The 19,874-nt window shown below is 42.4% G+C and overlaps 1 protein-coding gene across 4 annotated transcripts; it reads right to left on the bottom strand.

Moving 5' to 3' along the window:
- Positions 1–84: 84 nt before the first annotated feature.
- SH2D2A (SH2 domain containing 2A) lies at positions 85–12,358 on the bottom strand. 4 transcript variants are annotated; one of them, XM_072114083.1, is made up of 8 exons: positions 12,247–12,358; positions 6,684–6,811; positions 6,454–6,590; positions 4,727–4,816; positions 3,485–3,650; positions 2,543–2,719; positions 1,959–2,450; positions 85–494 (listed from the first exon to the last, which is right to left on the bottom strand). In XM_072114083.1, the coding sequence occupies exons 1-8, from the start codon at positions 12,266–12,268 to the stop codon at positions 339–341; spliced, it is 1,368 nt and encodes a 455-aa protein (XP_071970184.1). In that variant the 5' UTR covers positions 12,269–12,358; the 3' UTR covers positions 85–338. The 4 variants fall into 4 exon arrangements, with proteins under 4 accessions (XP_071970184.1, XP_071970187.1, XP_071970186.1 ...); XM_072114084.1 differs by lacking the exon at positions 12,247–12,358 and adding an exon at positions 7,123–7,295 and having other exon boundaries at positions 88–494; XM_072114086.1 differs by lacking the exons at positions 6,684–6,811; positions 12,247–12,358 and adding an exon at positions 6,121–6,205 and having other exon boundaries at positions 87–494; positions 6,454–6,574.
- Positions 12,359–19,874: the final 7,516 nt, after the last annotated feature.

The following is a 19,874-nucleotide window of genomic DNA, read 5'->3' as shown; positions in this document are numbered from 1 at the left end:
CACCGGGAGGCGCCATAATATGCAAGTAAATGGCACCATAAACTGCTATTATTGTACAATGGATCAAGCACAGGAATATTTTTTATAAGCCTGATATTTTATGTAACATAGATTTTATTGGGTCTAATCATCTTTATAAGTTGATCCCATTTTTCGGCAAGTCACAGTTTAGGATTTAAGTAGTTTGTTTTGGGCACATAAGAATAGCAGATAAAAGTCCATAGGGTATTTTTAATCTAAAAGATACAAAAAAAAAATCCTCCTCTACAATATTAATATAATACAAAAATAGCAAAAAGTGGATTTTTCTCCCATTTCCTATTGCTATTGTAAATGTGTCATCTGGCTCTTCTTCCTGGGTGCTTGCTCTTCTGTGTGGGTGCACAGTTTTCTGGAATTTTCTCGTAGATGTTCTCTTCTTCCAGACCTGGTGGACTCGGGTGGCCCTTTGCGTACATCGGTTCGTCTAGCTGTACGGTAGCGTGATGCTTCGCCTGTAAATATATATAATATAGCTACCGTCATATACTGTATATGTACTACCAAGGTGGTATGTATCCATACGTACAAGATAGGTTCCGAAAGATTGTTCTTAAGTTGAATTTGTATGCAAGTCGAAACTGTATATTTTATAATTGAAGATTTTTAGATTTTTTTTTTTTTTTGCTCCAGTGACAATTAGAGCTGCAATTAGACCAAGGATTATCAATAAAACTTCATTAGACACCTTACAGCTGATCATTGCAGTCTGGGACTATAGTAACATCCAGAGAGCTTCACCAGAGATCACAGGGGGCAAAGGGGTCTGTCTTTAACTAGGGGTCGTCTGTAAGTCAGGTGTCCTTAAGTAGGGGACTGTATTTCTATAATGTGACTTGCCCTCCTTCGGCAATGCTGCATTGGCGATTCCCATGTTTTGACTGTCCGTGTGGTCGTGTTGTGGCCTAAAGAAGTTTTCCAGGCCAAAAATATGAACCTATCCTTAGACTATGGGACAGTATAGTTAGTTGAGGGGCCATAGAGTCTTTAAAGAGGATGTGTCAACTTTGATTGTGGGACCCCCAACAATACGGAGAACAGGGGGTTCTGTTCTCACTAATGGTTGGCGTGGCAGGAGTATCTGTCCTAAAGACAGAAACCTGAGAGTGGGACAGGATGCAGAGAGCACCATTCCCTGTGTAGTGGTTCGACTTGGTAACTGCAGATAAATCCCAAATCTTTTAATTAGGAGCTGCCTTGCAGTGAGTCGCTTCAGCCACTACACAGAGAATGGCGCTGTCTGCTTCCTGTTCCATTCTCTGTTTATCAGCTGCTAAAAATCACTCAGATGTGCGGCTGCCGGACCCCAACATATTACCATATAAGGAAATCTACTAAAATATATATCATGATAAACCAGGGACACTACTCATAGATCCAGGCACCGGGACTGTGGTAATCTTCTTATATTTGTTATTCATGGCTTTCTTCCTTTTAAAATCAATTTTTAAAATTATCTGAACGATCCAGAAGGGCTCTCTACACTGTCACTCCTTCCCACTCAGCACTCCCTCCTCCCTCAGCCACAGTGGGAGGGGGAAGAGCTCCTGCACAGTTTTACAGCCAATGAAGCTACAGCATGGGAGGGGCTTTGTTAACACCCCCAGAGCCCTTCAGGGTCATTAGCATAATGTGAGTTGATTTTAGAAGGAGAAGGAAGGAGATCATGGATAAGAAATATAAGATTACCACAGTAACGGTGCCTGACTCTATGAGTATGATGGTAGCTTTCGTTAAAGGATATCTTGTACTGAATATATACTCCCTATAAATCAATACCCGACCTTCAAGAATCCTTGTGACAAAACTTGAGTCTGCAGATAATCACTGAGGGTCTGATAGCTGGGACTCCCAGCAATCCTTATCATGGGGGTCCAGTTCTCAATAAAGAGGGGAAGCTTGTCCTACAAAATACCTACATTAACCCGTGAGAACTGCCCCCTCCAGAGGTCGTCCTGTGGCGGCGCCTTGTGAGAGCGGAATGATGAATGGAAAGCCGTGGCCTTGTGTTTCGCAGCTTTGGGTGTGGGCAGAGTAGAGAGTCCATCGTGACGGCTCATGGCGGCTCTGGGGTGACATGATGTCACGGAGTTGAGGTCCACCTCGCTGTAAACGTTCTCCATAGTGTCCTTAGAAGATCCCCGCCCTACGGCGTAGAAGGCTATGGGCTCACTAACGTTACTGGCGGTCCCCAGTCTTGGTCGCTCCCATAGGCTTGGCTCTGAGTACGTATGGATCTCCTCCACAGGACTGTAAGTAGGTGATACTGATGGAGACACATCTTCTACATCGCTCTCATCATCTAATGAAGGCTTCTTCACCTCTGCGAGGTGTGGTGGACCTGGTATAGATACTTTCCTAGGACATGCTGGGACCTTCTTTGTGGTGAATGATGGTGAAGCATATTCCACCTGTGCAATGAGATCATTAAGGGTTATAAGGGGCCCTATATCTATAAGGGAGCTTATAGGTACTGGATGTCTATGTAGTAGTATTATCTTACCGGTACTTTCCCCTCACACAGATGCTGGTTCCTTTCTTTAGGGGAGGTGGCTAGTAGAAGCGTGCCATCTGGAGGTGCTTGTTGCTGTTTACTGACACTGGCATATACCTGGTCATCAGTGGTGGCAGGGTATGGGTTGTGGTGTGCCAGGCTGGAGGCGTTATGTTTGAAAGGGTTCTATAGATAATAAATAACATTGTATATATACATTGGTATAGCTAGCTGGGAGGATAGTTCTTTTGGGTACTTCCCAGTCAATAGTCTTACCCTTCTAGTAAATAAAGTCCTCACTATATTCTACTTCCCGATCTGGCTGCTCTATATATTTATAGACCCCATGCCCCTTCCATCCTGGTATCTTTATATAAATAACCCACAGTTGGTCTTCCCCTATATTTTTAAATATTAACACAGGTTGGTCTCCTTCCCCCTGGAGCTATAAATATAGTCCTTAGTAGAATCTTAGTCTTACTCCTTCTCTCTGTGGAGTCTCTAAAAATAACATCTAGTCAGTCTCCTTCTCTTTAGTGGTAGCTGTAAAAATAGTCCGTAGGGTTTTTCTAGTCAGTCTCCTCCCCCCCGGTAGTGGTAAATATAGTGACTAGTAACATCTCGTAAGTTTACTTTTCCTGTAAGTATAACATCTAGTCAGTGTCCTTTGCCCTCTGGTAGTTGTAAATTTAGGTCCTAGTAAATTCTCATTCTCCTACAACTCTAGCATCTTTTGTATAACCCCCGGTCGGTCACCTACAACTCCAACATCTTCTGTATAACCCCCAGTCAGTCTCCTACAAATCTAGGATCATATGTATAACCCCCAGTCAGTCTCCTTCTCCCTCTTGCAGCCAGAAATGTAGCCCACAGGAAGTTCCCATGTAGACAGATACAAACTGTCCCTTGTATGAATCAGTAAAAATAAATAATAAAGCATCTAGTACATACCGTGGGGCAGGCTGTTGTCAGCACCTCTTTATAGGGCTCCACAGGAAACCTACAGTAGTGCCTGACCAGATCTTTTAGACTGGGGTGGGCGCTATTCTCCCCTTCTATCACATACTGTCCATCTTCTTGCTGGTTGAGCATGAAGTGGCGGCATCGCTCGGGGGCCCTGGTATAAGACATTACAGTATATGGAACATGTTAATAAATTAATTATTAATTAATAATTAATAGGGTATAATGATGGCTGGCTTGGTTGTGGCCTAGACGCGGATATCATGTCAGCAAACTCCCAGTGTCCTGGGAGCCTGGTCAGCTCTGCTGCATTTGCAGAACAATTTGTCAGAAATATGTCTGTAGTCTTTGATTTCAGTAGCTAGACCCACAACCACAGAGCTGAGCCCATATTTATAAACTCCAGCTCTCAGCTCCTGGAAGGTTCTCGGGAGCTAGCCAATGAATAGACTGCATTACATCAGGGGAAGACTCATTAAAATAAAGAAATACATTAACACTTTGGTAGTAAAACAGAATACATATAAATATAGTGCATACAATAAAACTATTTGTAGCACTGGGTGGTACTGTTGCATAATATTATACAATGAAGCCTGGATAACAAGAGTTTTAGTGTATCTGAACCTGGGAAAGCTGAGTTGTTACCTAGAGAGCTCTCTCTATGAAAGAGAGCCCAGTAGGGTGACTGAGCTGCAAAGAGACCTAGTGGTTAATGGATGCAAAGTTTATCAAAACATAATGCAGCAACCCGTTTTACAGATTGGATCCCTTGCAGATTTCACTGGTAAATAATCAGCTTTTATTGCAGATTTCCCCTTTAAGGGATGCAGCCAATGAGGGAGCATATCAGTGGTGCATGTTGCTGCATGATATTGTATGGGCTTTGTCATGGGATAAAAATCAAATTTGGTATAAGATATAGCAGAGCTGGACTTGTCATTGGCAGGGATGTATACAAACTTTCTACTGCCTGAGGCGAACCATGAAATGGCAACACGTCAGCCCTATCCAGAAGTAATATATCAGGGCATTGTCTCACACCCATGAGGTCACACCCAGGTCCTCCTATTAGCAGGGGATTGCGCCCCCAATACAACTTCCTATCTTTCTGCAGGGGGTGCTGTCTGTGGCAAGAGGCTCAACGCACCTCATGGATGGTGCACCCTTAGTCATTGGCATTCTGATCATACACCTGTATACAGTGACTTATTGTGCCAAATATCTTACCTGTAGGACAGGACAAATCCGACTCGACTTTCACAGAAACGGATGAGAAAACATCCCACAGGTTTATCGTGCAGTATTTCTTCAGCTCGGCTGTGTGTGACAGGAGGGATAACGGGTGACAATCTGTCGTATCATATGTCATTCACAATAAAATTATATGAAGCGACTTAATAAAGCTATAGGGCAGTGATGGCGAACCTTTTAGCGACGGAGTGCTCAACCTACAACCAAAACCTACTTTTATGTCGCAAAGTGCCAACATGACAATTTAAGCAGTAACTTATTGATCCCTGCTGTATCACAGGTTTCAATCTTATTGCTGTCCTGAGGACACCAATACAATAGAAAGAAGATGCAGAAATTTGGATTGTAGCTTCCTTCCAGGGTCCCCTGAAGAGGAAGAATCAGGAGACCCAGAGCAGGAGCTCCAATGATAATCCATCTCTGTCCACACTTTCTCGCTTCTCGTATAGTCTTGGCAGCCAAGGAGTTGTCGCTTTAAAATAGCGCTGATCATTGCACGTCCTGGGCTGTCTTGGACCATAGGATGAAGCTTGAGTCATGTCTAGCAAATTCTATGCTGGGGTGAATGCCTTGATGCCCACAGAAAGGGCTCTGAGTGCCACCTCTGGCACCCGTGCCATAGGTTCGCCACCACTGCCATTGAATTATCAGGAAGGGGGTCCACAAAGATCCCTGGGTGCTCCATTAGTCTCATCAAGGGCCAAGCATGAGCACCACTGCTCCAATTACATTACAGACCCCCGTTCTCCTGGTCATCTGGGGGTTCCAGCAATCATTCCCAGGACTGGACTGCCCCGTCACACAACACAATAATGGGCCCAAGATGTCCTGCCAAAGACAACCCAAAACTGGATAGAGCACAGACCCCCATAATCATCTTATGTGATAGACTCCAGGATCCCCAATCTGACACTGATTGTACCTCTAGTGATCAGATACTTATCTATAGCAGTAAGTAGGCTAATCCTATTGTATAAGGACCAGTGCAACAAGCCACAGAAAAAGTATTTTTTACAATTTTATCACAACCCTGGTGATGCTACTAAAAAACCCAACATCCTGTTAAAGTTTTAAAGAGCGTGTAATATATCTATTCTGTGTACAAAGCGGCGCTACACCCTCTCACCCCTGCGCAAATACGCAAGACTGAAATTAACACGTATTCAACATGGTCAACTTTAACCCTTTCCTGCCTCAAGCTATAACTGTGAGAACCCCAGATGTGGGCTGTTACGTAGCAGGAAACACTAGATATTAGCTTTTTCCTGATTCTGGGATAGACGGGAAATTTGTAGGAAAACACCATAATAAAGAGGGTTAAAATTATAGTTTTTATGAAAATCTAAGGGAAAAATAACACTGTATTTTACCACCAATTTTTCAAAAAGAGAAGTGACATTTTCTATGTTCTGGTGGGAATGTAGAGTATTTTGGTCAAGGTCCGTGTCCAGAAGCCTGACAAAGTTTGACATAAAAAATAAGAGTGAAATACTATTATGTGACCTAGCCCCCATGTTCTTTTATTGACCATAGCAACCAATCACACCACAGCTTTTATTTTCTAAGAGCAAAAAACCAAATGAAAGCTGCGCAGGGATTGGTTGCTATGGGCAGAAGGCTTCTTGATGTGAAGTAGGCCCAAAATACTAAACTACTACAAAAATACATTAAAAACCATCATAAAGGCAGCACATAACACTCACTTGCGTGTCACAAATCCGTGGAACCAGTCTGCAAAGTGGCCATTTTTCAGCATCTTCTTCCGCTGAGTCCTTTCAAACCATTCATAGGTTTGGTTTTTCAGGCTGACGCCTGGGTTTCTAGGTGAAGCTTCAGTATTCTAAAAACAGGAATGTTTAGAGATATGTGGGATGATATTAGGGTAACCAGACAAGTTTGGAAAACACATGAATTTTAGAGACTTGATTGTAACCTTGTATTTGGGCTCTGTAGTTGTCTCTGTGGGCAGGAAGGCCTCTTGGTGGTGGGCCATGTGGCTGCTGGCTTCATCGTTGTTTGGAGGAGTCGGTTTAAAAGTACTGAAAAGGATCTGTGGGAAGTCTATCAAAAAGGAAATATGAAAGATGTTATAGGATTTAAAGGGGTTTACCCACTAATACAATGTATACCCCCTCCACAGGACCAGTGGTGGTCTGTCATCTGCAAAAGTTGGGAATAATAGTGATTTGCAGAACAAAAATGTAGCTGACATTTAGGTTTATGGCCATAGTAATCCACCCCTGCACTACACTATTATTAATAATTGCGGAGCACCATTAATTCTATGGTGCTGTACAATCAGTAAGGGGTTCACATACATTACATTAAAGGAAATCTACCATTTGCTTTTATGCATTATGAATCAAACATACCTTGAGAATGCTATAGCTACACTGATGCAGAGACATATTTTGTTTAATTCCTGTGCTGAGTGGTTTTGCGGAAAAAACTATTATGATAATGAAGCTCTGTCACTTCTGTGCTGGCTCTCTGCACTTCTCTAACATTAAGTATGCACCGTTCAAGAGACTGAAGTAATCACTGTGTTGTCCCTGACAGGCAGAAGTAATCAATCACTGCACCAACCCCCCGATTCTGTGTTTTATTAGTCATCCAGCTCAGGTTGATTAGTCCTCAAGAAGCTCAGTTTGTAATGTGCAGGCTGAAGGTAATACAGCTTTCCTAAAATCCTGAATGTTATAATTGTTTACTCAGCTAAGGGATTGAACAAGATATGTGCCTGCATCAGTGTAGCTACAGTATTCACATGGTATGTTTGGCTCATAATGCATAAAATAAAATGGTAGATTTCCTTTAAGACAAGAACAAGTACAAGTACAAATACAAGACTACAATGACCAGGAGACAAGTTGAAGGAGAACTCTTTCCGTGAGGGCTCACAATCTATATGGGAGGGAAGATGGAGACACGGGGTGAGGGAGCAGAGCAGTTATTGTGTGTTGTAGATCCTGAACAGGTGGGTTTTTAGGTTATGTTTGAAGGTTTGGAAAGTGGGGGACAGTCTGACACATTTGGGTAGAGAGTTCCAGAGTATGGGGGAAGCACGGGAGAAGTCCTGGATGCGGTTGTGAGAAAAGGGGATGGTAATAGAGTGAAGCTGAAGGTCCTGTGAGGAGCAAAGATTAAGTGTGGGGGGTTTTGTAGGTCATGGTTAGTATTATAAACTGAATTTTTTGTACAATGTCTAACAAAGTGGAGAGACTGGCAGAGAGGAGAGTGAGAGGAGAAGCCAGGAGACAGATGCATTAGCCGGACAGCAGAGAGGAGTTAGAGAGTTAGCTGGGAGACCGCATAGAAGAGTCTTGTACGACTGTAAAGTCAGATCTGACGTATGTGTCACTGGAAATCTGGAGGTACCGGGGCGGCCCGGGCCCAGTTGTTCATGTAGTTCAGTGGAAAACTGGTTAATAATATACATCCTGGTTATGGAACATACATGGGGTAACAGTCTGAGCTTCCTCCAGCCTCGCTCATTAGAATATTATCATAGGAACAGATCATATCATATATATGTCATCTCCACTCTCTATAGAAGTGCACAGGATGTCCTATTTAGGTTGCAAAACTGTGTTTTTTGGGGCCAAAATGGTTTATTTTTAGGCCGAGATTCTTTGCGGAAGCTACTGCCGCCACCAAGACTTTGCTTCTAATATTACATCATTATTACTCTTACAGGGAGTCTACCAGCTTCCAATTCACTCAACATCATCAGCTCGGCCGCTTTAAGAGCTTTTCAGATATCACTTTCCTGTTTTTCATTGATGTTTCATTTTAGAGATAATTCTACTTATACCCAGTGCTCCAGGGGCGGAGCCTCACCTACCGGTGCACCCTCTTCTTCTTGCACCACACTATTATACAATGACTGACGACCCTTATAGTTAGGGTGCAGTCACACGGTACATTCTTGGACCGTTCTTTGTGCGCTTTTGCACATTTACCGTGCGTTTGGCTGTTTTAAACCTGGTTTTCTTCATTGCTGGAAATGTAAGCAGCTGTGTTTTTCTTCCACAAAGGAAGAAAAATTGATTAAAGCCAGCCCAATGCAAAAAACCCCAAAAAAACAACAACGCAGCACCAATAATGCACCGTGTGACCGCACCCTAATAGGAAGTATAGAGAAGAAAATGAGTGCACCAACAGATGAGACTCCGCCCCCAGTGCACCGTGAAGCTAATTTGCATTGAAATAAAAACTGAATTTCCCCCGACTTTTCAGGGTCGCTGCAGTCACGCGTGTTGTCTCCTACACTAAACCAAACCACAACCAGTCTAAATCTAATATGAAGATTATAAAACCTCTGACTATAAAAGATTCTTCTAAAAAACCTGGGTCCTTGCATCAAACCTGTCACCTGTCCATATTATCATACATTGCCTTGCTGCAATCCTTCAGATTATAACTTCAGATGAAAAATAAATAATAATAAAAAAATCTTCCTAACAATAATAATACATGTCCATCCTGCATAAAACAAGTCCTCTGGCTGCGTGAACACTTAGTCCGCAACCACATGTGGCGTTTACATTGCGTTTTGAAACACAATGCAACAGCTGAGAAGAGGAGATTTGCCTAATTAAACTGCTGTTAACATTAGGGTTTACAAAATGGAGTGTAAACACAAGGTTAACATATGCATTAACATCTCGTTAATGCATGTATTTGCAACACATGGTTATCAACTGTGTTAACGTTACGTTAACTCCTCAGCTGTTATATTCCGTTTCAAAACGCAATGTAGATGCCATGTGTGGTTGCAGCCTAAGGGTGATGTCACACGTGGCATTTTGCACCCGTTTTTATCCCTTTTTTAGTCATGTGTTTTTGTCGGTTTTTCCCAATTATCTTAATTAAGATGATTGGCAAAAACTGACACAACCGGTAAAAAATGGATGTGTTTTCAAAAACAGGTAGAGGTAATAGAGGTATTTTTTTTTTGCATTTTACAGACTTTTTTGCCCAAAAAAACCCTTTATTATTATATAAGTTATTTCTAAGAATCCATACATACATTGTTTGTTTTCTGTTGAAAATATATATATATATATGCATATGAATGAAAAAAAGTTTCTATGGTTTTTGTTATTGTACAAAGCCCCCAAAATATGAGAAAATTGTGCGTTCTTAAGGGGTTAACGACAGAGATTAATTAACAGAGATTCTACATAGCTTTGTGTCATGGGCAGCTACCGAATATGTAACCATGGGCCCCCACTGCACACTGTATACTTTCTGCACACTATTCAATACAAACAGTGATGTCACAGTACAGGAATAATACACACAGTGATGTCACAGTACAGGGATAATACACACAGTGATGTCACAGTACAGGGATAATACACACAGTGATGTCACAGTACAGAGATAATACACACAGTGATGTCACAGTACAGGGATAATACACACAGTGATGTCACAGTACAGAGATAATACAAACAGTGATGTCACAGTACAGGGATAATACACACAGTGATATCACAGTACATGTATAATACACACAGTGATGTCACAGTACAGAGATAATACACACAGTGATGTCACAGTACAGAGATAATACAAACAGTGATGTCACAGTACAGGGATAATACACACAGTGATGTCACAGTACAGGGATAATACACAGTGATGTCACAGTACAGGTATAATACACACAGTGATGTCACAGTACAGAGATAATACACACAGTGATGTCACAGTACAGGGATAATACACACAGTGATGTCACAGTACAGAGATAATACATACAGTGATGTCACAGTACAGGGATAATACACACAGTGATGTCACAGTACAGGGATAATACACACAGTGATGTCACAGTACAGGGATAATACACACAGTGATATCACAGTACATGTATAATACACACAGTGATGTCACAGTACAGAGATAATACACACAGTGATGTCACAGTACAGAGATAATACAAACAGTGATGTCACAGTACAGGGATAATACACACAGTGATGTCACAGTACAGGGATAATACACAGTGATGTCACAGTACAGGTATAATACACACAGTGATGTCACAGTACAGAGATAATACACACAGTGATGTCACAGTACAGGGATAATACACACAGTGATGTCACAGTACAGAGATAATACATACAGTGATGTCACAGTACAGGGATAATACACACAGTGATGTCACAGTACAGGGATAATACACACAGTGATGTCACAGTACAGGGATAATACACAGTGATGTCACAGTACAGGTATAATACACACAGTGATGTCACAGTACAGGGATAATACACACAGTGATGTCACAGTACAGGGATAATACACACAGTGATGTCACAGTACAGGAATAATACACACAATGATGTCACAATACAGGGATATTACACACAGTGATGTCACAGTACAGGGATAATACACAGTGATGTCACAGTACAGAGATAATACACACAGTGATGTCACAGCACAAGGATAATACACACAGTGATGTCACAGTACAGGGATAATACACACAGTGATGTCACAGTACAGAGATAATACATACAGTGATGTCACAGTACAGGGATAATACACACAGTGATGTCACAGTACAGGGATAATACACACAGTGATGTCACAGTACAGGGATATTAAACACAGTGATGTCACAGTACAGAGATAATACACACAGTGATGTCACAGTACAGGGATAATACACACAGTGATGTCACAGTACAGGATAATACACTCAGTGATGTCACAGTACAGGGATAATACACACAGTGATGTCACAGTACAGGGATAATACACAGGGATGTCACAGTACAGGGATAATACACACAGTGATGTCACAGTACAGGATAATACACATAGTGATGTCACAGTACAGAGATAATACACACAGTGATGTCACAGTACAGGGATAATACACACAGTGATGTCACAGTACAGGGATAATACACAGTGATGTCACAGTACAGGGATAATACACACAGTGATGTCACAGTACAGTGATAATACATACAGCGATGTCACAGTACAGGGATAATACACACAGTGATATCACAGTACAGGGATAATACACACAGTGATGTCACAGTACTGGGATCATACACACAGTGATGTCACAGTACAGAGATAATACACACAGTGATGTCACAGTACATGGATAATACACACAGTGATGTCACAGTACAGGGATAATATGTGGACCCCTATGTGCAGGGGCTGTAGTCCCTGGAGCTGGAGGAAGAAGCGGAATGGGGGGCAATTACTTCTCTCAGTACCCCAAATACTTCACCTCTTTTTACAATCGCATGACTGTGCACAATCCTCTGTAACGTCCAGTGGTCTGAAATGTAGGGATCATCAGGGTAGGGATCATCTTGTGTGATGGGAGATCTCTACGTGACAGAAAGTCCCACTACAATTTTCATCATTTGGGAAAAAATGACTTGAGGATTTTGGGGTAAACCCTGGGATTAGTGTGGGGTGTGATGCTAGGATTTGAGGTGTGCACTTACCTTCCTGGTAGTCGTAGGCCATCCCTGTGCCTGTACAGTCAGTGTGTGTGTGTGCAGAGGGTGCGCTGCTCTTAGGGCCAGGAAATATCGTCTAAGCCACAACACAAGGCGATCTCTCACGTCACGGAAACTGCGCTGAGGTTTGCAGATTTGACGGATGATACGATCTCTGAGTTTCTTCATTTTTTTGGTATTTTTCTACATTTTTTTTAACACATACATTGTGTAACCCTCCCCATTCTTCCTGTTTTTTGCAGCGTATTCGTCTGTCTTTACATAGACAGAAGTAATGTTACCCTAAATGGAAGCAACGCGGCGATTCTGTTGTCTCTTTATGACCTTGTGTTGTATCGTCCCTCAGTTATTCCTCCTGGAAATCTATGACTTCATTGCCAAATTAGTGTTTCCATTCTATTTAGTCAAAGGGGTGTGTCTCCCAACAGCACTGAGGTGTGTAGTGCTACTCCCCCCTACTGGTAATTCCCATTGGTCAATTAGAAATTTCGCTGATTTCTAGAAGGAATAACAGAGGAGCGGAACGTCACAGGTTTATATGAAGATATTGGCCCTGATATATTAAGGTGCCTTTGCCAGTTTTTTGTCTAAGTTTGCACTAAAAAAGAACGTTTTATGAGCTTATACTTAATTTATTATGTGTTTGTGCCACTTGTGTGTTGTGGTTGCACTTTGTCACTTTACTAAAATGTGCACTTAAAGGGGCGTGTTAGTTAATTTATTACTGACCTGCGCCTTTATCCACACTTCCCATAGCACATTAGGGAGGCAGATTACACCATTATTATTTGTAAACCGCTACGGAATTTGATGGCGCCATATAAATAAAGATTATTATTATTGTTATTATTATTATTATTATTCAGGGAAATATAGACATGTTAATAGCAGTAACAATTCCTCTTTAAATAAGGCCCCCTGCTGGTGGAAGGTCATATTGTAACATCTATCATCATTGGGCGTCTTCTTATGAAGTCTAGAAAACCCGAAATACTCTTGTGTCTCTTTAGCATGTTAACAAGATTTACAGTTAAAAGAGTTGTCCGAGATCAGTACTAAAACTTTAAGGGAAATTTACGATAAAAATCCATCCTGATAAACCAGGGACATTACTCATAGATCCAGGCACCAGGGCTATGGGAATCATCTTATATCTGTTATCCATGGCCTCCTTCCTTCTAAAATCAACTGGAGGGGAAAATGCTCCTGCAAAGTGTAACAGCCTGTGAAGCTACAGGACGGAGGTGTTCTGGTAAAAGAAGAGGGGGTGGGAGAACTTGACTTCAGTGCTGACAGGTTCCCTTTAAAGTCAATCTTGGTGACTGAAATACAAGAGCTCCCTCTACAGGAAACATTGTTCTCTGCAATCCTGTATTCTGTTTCCTCCTTTCTGCAGCGCTGTTCCTTGTTATCGGGTTTCTTGTTGTGAGGATATTTCCCGGTCCCAGCGTATGTCACTCTTACTCGTATGACTTACTGCTGCCTTAAAAATCTGTGTATAATCAGGTGCAAAACAAAGATTAGTGTAGTCAATAGAAATACATTTGATAGGATTTTTGAAAAATTCTAGGTAATTTAGTCTGCTTTGGGCTGAGAACAGTGAGGTTTGTGAACCCCGCTCAAAGGGAATTCTCTGTAGCTTTGGGGAAGTTCTAGGGGTTTGGCTTAAAAGCGGTTTCCTAGGAATATGAAAACCCCCTAGTGGACTGATACAAGATGCCCCACAGCAAATTTTAAGCAAGATTTGGGCGCTGTTAGGGATCATCTCCTTCTCAGGCGCCAATCATGGATGACTATGTCCTGGTAGAACCCAAGAAACTTAAAATAGCCCAAGACTGAAATATCTTCTATGTTTTATGACAAACCCTATGCAGCATTTGGACCAGAACCAGTGGTGCACACATAAGAACAAATGATGGTGGATGCTGTCTACTATTTGGACACTAGATGGCGCTCAAAGAGAAAAAAATACTTGATTTTTTACTCAACAATTTATTGCTACAAAAGTCCCAATTTATGAATGTGGCGGGAAACACCCCCAGGATATCCATCCAGTGAATGCTAAAAGGATGACCCTTTTCCAAGGATTCTCCAAGATGAATTTAAGGCATATCACAAGGTTAGGTCAATAATTATAGATCCCAGGTCCCAGGACCTTGCACCGGTCATCTGATATACACCTGCAATACACCTATGAAAGTCTATGTCCCCTGTGTGTTTTGTACGTTGCTGTGTGCATTGCCCTCATCCACCTCCTGTTGCTTTGTATATGATGTAGGTCATCTGTGCTGTGTATACTGGAGCTGTATTGTATCCGGCCAGTACAGGTGATGGTAATGACAGGTAGTGACAGGTGACATAGCTATCACCGCTGCCTGGGGGCACATAGCAATGTAATAATGGGCGAGGGGGAGCATTTTCTAATGGTTGCCTTGAGTCATACAAGTTCTCATGACTCCTGAATATTGTAGCTCTGTTCCTAGAAAAGTTCTATTTGTTGTAACACTCCACAGAATAGAATTTAATTTCCCTGTATTTAGCACCCATAGGGTGATGTCCCAAGTAGGTATATGGACCCTAAGGTACACCCCTATAATTCCTAAAAATAAGTTACCATGAGTTAGACCTGAAAGTTATATGTATATAAGAAATCTTAGGGAACCCATAACAAAACTGGGAATTTCTTTCTATGTTAATCCATCACTAGGGGGAGCTATTGAAGGGCCTCATAGCAAAACTATTAATACTTTTCTAGATATATTTAGATATAAATATATCTACCACTACTAGGGACTTTGATAGCAATGCATAGCCAAACTAAAAATCATTTCCTACATAAATCCACCAAAAGGAGGTTGGGGTTATTATAGGGCCCCTTAGAGATACAAAGAATGCTTTGATACGTGTAGTCATAACTAGGGGGAGATACTATAGGGTTAAATAGAGAAACAAAAAATGTTTTACTAGATGTAGCCACCACTACGAGGAGATACTATAGTGCAGTGATGGCGAACCTTTTAGAGACCGAGTGCCCAAACTACAACAAAGATCAGCTTATTTTTCGCAAAGTGCCAACACAAAAATGTAATTTGTGATTTATACTCCCTTCTCTGTCACAGTTTTCATTGATACCAGCACCTGAGGACACCAATAAAGCAGAAAATAGTCCCAGGTACAGCTGTCACATTAAAATAGCTCTGTGCACAGCAAGTCCTGCGCTGTCTGGGACTGCAAGAAGATACCTGGAGTCATCTCTGGTGATGGCCTGAGTGCCCACAGAGAGGGCTCTGAGTGCCACCTCTGGCACCAGTGCCATAGGTTCGCCATCACTGCTATAGTGTAACACAGCAAAATTAAAATTCTGCTCTACATGTAGTCACCACTAGGGGAGCTACTATAGAGTCATATAAAGAATAGCAATACTAAGATTTTTTTTTTACTTTTTTCCCCATCACTAGGTGGAGCTATTTAATGGTTTCCATTGGAAAATAAAGAATGCTTTCCTACATGTAGCTACCACTAAGAGGAGGATACTAAAAGTCCTATAGCAAAATGAACAATTATTTTCTTTAAATAGCCACCACTAGGGGGAGCTACTATAAAGACCAACAAAGAGTCCAACACAAGGGGGAGCTATTATAGGGCCACACTAAGAATACTTTTTCTACATCTAGTTACAACTATTGGAGCTATTGTTGAAAACTAAAACCAAAAGTCTATTTCTAAAAAACACTAATAGGGGAACTTTTTTAGGGCCCATGGAGAAACTAAGAATGCTTTCCTACATGTAGCCATACTAGGAGGAGATACTATCGGGCACATAGGGAAACTAAGTATGTAGCTTCTACTATGGGGAGCTATTATAGGGCCACATTGGAAAATGCTAAATCCTTTTCTACATGAATCCACCACTAGGGATAACCAAACTAAAATGCTTTTCTAGTAGTAGCCACTGGCTGGAGCTACTATAGGGTCCAATAAAAAACTAAGAATATCTCTTCACACATAGCCACTCCTAAAGAGTTCCATAGCGAAACTAAGAATTCTTTAATGCATGTAGCCACCACCAGGGGGAGCTATTAATGCTAAAACACTTTCCTACATGTAGCTACCACTAAGAGGAGGATATTAAAGCCCCTATAGCAAAACTAAAAATGATTTTCTATAAGTAGCCACCACAAGGGGGAGGTACTAAAAGGCTCCATAAGAAACTAAGAATGCATATCTACATGTGGACATTACTAGGTGGAAGCTGTGGCTAGATTTAGATTTACACAGTTAGTATAGAGTGAGTATAGCAGGCATAAACATTAAAAGGGACAGCAGTTACTGTGGAGCAGTTCTTTGCAAGAGGGCTAAGAGCACAGCAGTGTGAGGACATGTTTACAGTGGAGATCTATTTTCACAGTCCTGCTGCTACTAACAACATACACAACGGTATGATAACCAAGGACAATGCCTAACATTGGCTGTGATTTTGCACGGTAACACATGACACCAGTTGTCGAAAATTCACTTCCTGTCAATAAGACGAAATTGAATCAAACTTCTCGCTGGCCGGATAATGTGCTGTGATTAGACGCGATGGCTGCGGGCTTATCGGCTTCAGAAGTTTGATTGTGTTTGCAGGACTGAGCGGTGTAGGCGCAGCATAAATAACCTCAGATCATGTTACAGGGAGGGAATTCAATAAAACAAGAGAAACACAACTTACAAAACACAAGCAGCCAGGAACAAGAGGTCAAGGGCCGGACCTGGAGGCAGAACAAATCCAGCAGACAAAATAATAACCCCCTCCGAAAGTACATCCAAGTAACTGATACCATGAGGCAAATGTCACCGTGACATATATACATCCAACCTTTCAAGAAACCTTACCATGAATATATGACAAGTAACACTATATGTGGCCATCATATTGTATCCTGCATTGTCTCGCCATACTTTACACTGCAGGCTATAGCTCTGATACTTAGTTGCCTTGGAGCTGGTGACCGGAGACTAGCTGCTATGATGTCTCCAATACAATGCACACAGAATGTAGAGGAGAAACTGCTTCCTGACTCATTAACTTACTTACTCAGAGGTATCAGTAGGGTCATACATGACATTATAAATAAATACTGACCTGCTGTCACGGGTGCTCCTGTGACCTACATCCCGGGTCGCAGGCGCACCCTTGCCCCTCTCCCTGGTGCCCGCTCTCCCCGGCATCACTCACCTCTCCACGCTTCTGCTCCCGCCACGGCTTCCCAGCACACGTGTCCTCGTCACGCCAGAGCTCATAAATTTAAAGGGCAGCACTGATTGGCGCTGGCCACTTCCCGGAATTTGATAAAAGCCGGCTTTACCCAGCATCCCCTGCCAGATCTTCATGCTCTATGCCATCGAGAAAGCTTTGTCCTTTGCGATATTCCTGTGTTTTGACCTCCTGTTCTGACCCGGATCTGTTCCCGTTTACGCTCCTCCGCTGCCAGCCCTGACCTTCTTCTCTGCTCTGCTCTGCTCTGACCCTGAACCTTTGCCGTCTGCCTCAACCTCCTGCTTGTCCCCGACCACAAACTAGCCTTCTGACTCTGTACCTCGCCCTGGCTGCTGCCGTCACACCTGTGGAACGGCCTGGTGGTACCAGGTCTCTGGTGAAAACCACTTAGATTCTGGTCCCAGGTGTCGGCTTGTGTCATCGTCCGTGGTGGTCCAGGCGGTCCACTACCCCTGAAGCCTGACACCTGCACTGATGTGAATAAAGCACTTGGGGTGAAGTAGAAACTTACTATTACTGCAGTGGCCTCATTATCTCTCTTATCACTCAGAAGCATTAGCAGTATCATATATGGCATTATAAATAACTTCAGAAGCTTAATATTAGCTCCAGCAACCTCTGTCTGCACCGGGCGGCACGGTGGCTGAGTGAGTAGCACATCTGCCTTGCAGCACTGGGGTCCTGGGTTCGAATCCCACTCAGGTCAACATCTGCAAAGAGTTTGTATGTTCTCTCCGTGTTTGCGTGGGTTTCCTCTGGGTACTCCGGTTTCCTCCCACACTTCAAAATATACTGTTAGGTTGTTTAGATTGTGAGCCCCTTGGGGACAGGGACCAATTTGACATGCTTGTGCAGCGCTGCGTAATCTGTGTGCGCTATATAAATAAAGAATTATTATTATTATTACCCGTGTCTGTGCTCTCTCACTCATAAGCATCAACATCATCATATCACACATTATAGAGAAGTACTGACCTGTACTGGTGTGAATAAAGCAATTGGGGTGAGAAAGAAACTAAATATTAGCTCCAGCGGTCTCTGTATGTGTCTTAACCCTCTTAATCAGAAACATCAGTAGGGTCATATAGCACATTATAGGGAAGTACTGACCTGCAGTGATGTGAATAAAGCACTTGGGGTGAGAAAGAAACTTATTATTTTTGCAGCGACCTCTACTTTTCTCCTCTAGCAAGGTCAGATAGGACCTTAGTAGTTACTGACTTGTACTGATGTGAATAAAGCTCTTGCGGTGAGAAAGAACCTAAATACTAGCTCCAGCACACTCTGTCTGTGTCTGTCCTCTCGTACTCAAAAGCATCAGTAGTGTCATACAGGATATTATAGAGATGTACTGACCTAAAGCACTTGGGATGAGATAGAAACTTAATATTAGCTCCAGCAGCTTCTGTATGTGCCTGTGTCTCTCCTCTCTCACTAATTAGAGTGATGTGCTGGCCTGTACTAGTGTGAACATACTATTAGCTCCAGTGGCCTCGTCTTTGTCTCATCTCTATCACATGAATGGGGCCATAAAGGAAACTATAGAAAATCCTGACCATTATTGAGAATAAAGCACTTTTGGGTGAGATAGAAACTTCCATTTAGCTCCAGAAGCCTCTATCTGTACATGTATCTCCCCCTCCCTTCTCCATAGACTTCTATATAAAGCCATGCCAAGTGTTCTCTATAAAGAAATTGTAGTCAGATGTCGTAGAAAACCATGAGACAAGGGTCAGCTGAGCCCCGTTCTCAAGATCCGATCTTATCTTGTAGTCAGTAAGACATATCTGATGTCCTGTTATAAGAAGGATCAGATGAGCACCAAGGACTGTTGGCATTGTGTTCTTAAAATGGGTGCCCCTGTGAGATGTCCTCCTGACGAGACCATGAGGTCCCTAACTTGGCTTCTCTTTCCATCTATTCCTACAGCCATTGTGGAGTGTTTGGGTGGCTGTAAGACAACCCCTTTAATGAATATGGCTCGTTCCTATCACAATTGGCTTGTGATTAGCCTGAAACTTAGTGCATAGTTATGAGCAGAGGTGTAACATGCAGTGGGAAACTGTATCCAGCCAGCAGTCATAGTCCGGGGCCCAAGCCTTCTAGGGGGCCCATGGCCATCCAAACCACCAAGCACCTTCACCCATGAAATCCTCATACTTCTGTTGCTGCTCCCAATATACATGTCCACAAGAGCCATTTCAGGACCTTTGAAGCTCCACCACAGATGGAAAGCAGGGAGAAGGGACACATCCTCCATTCTCCAAGAAGCTGATTCTAGTACCATATGTAGTAAGTGATTCCAGACTTTTAGGGGCCATAATATTCATACAGGCCTGGGCCCATGACA

This window comes from Engystomops pustulosus, chromosome 7 (genome assembly GCF_040894005.1).
Source record: "Engystomops pustulosus chromosome 7, aEngPut4.maternal, whole genome shotgun sequence".
Taxonomy (NCBI): Eukaryota; Metazoa; Chordata; class Amphibia; order Anura; family Leptodactylidae; genus Engystomops; species Engystomops pustulosus.
This window is presented reverse-complemented; position numbering and strand designations above follow the sequence as displayed.

Excerpts from the sequence above, each read along its gene's own strand:
- SH2D2A (XM_072114083.1), bottom strand. The coding sequence starts at position 12,268 with ATGGCCTACGACTACCAGGAAG. Across the intron at positions 6,812-12,246 it reads GGCCTACGACTACCAGGAAG|ACTTCCCACAGATCCTTTTC; the intron begins GTAAGTGCACAC and ends CCTTTTTGATAG. Across the intron at positions 4,817-6,453 it reads CACGGATTTGTGACACGCAA|CCGAGCTGAAGAAATACTGC; the intron begins GTGAGTGTTATG and ends TGTCACACACAG.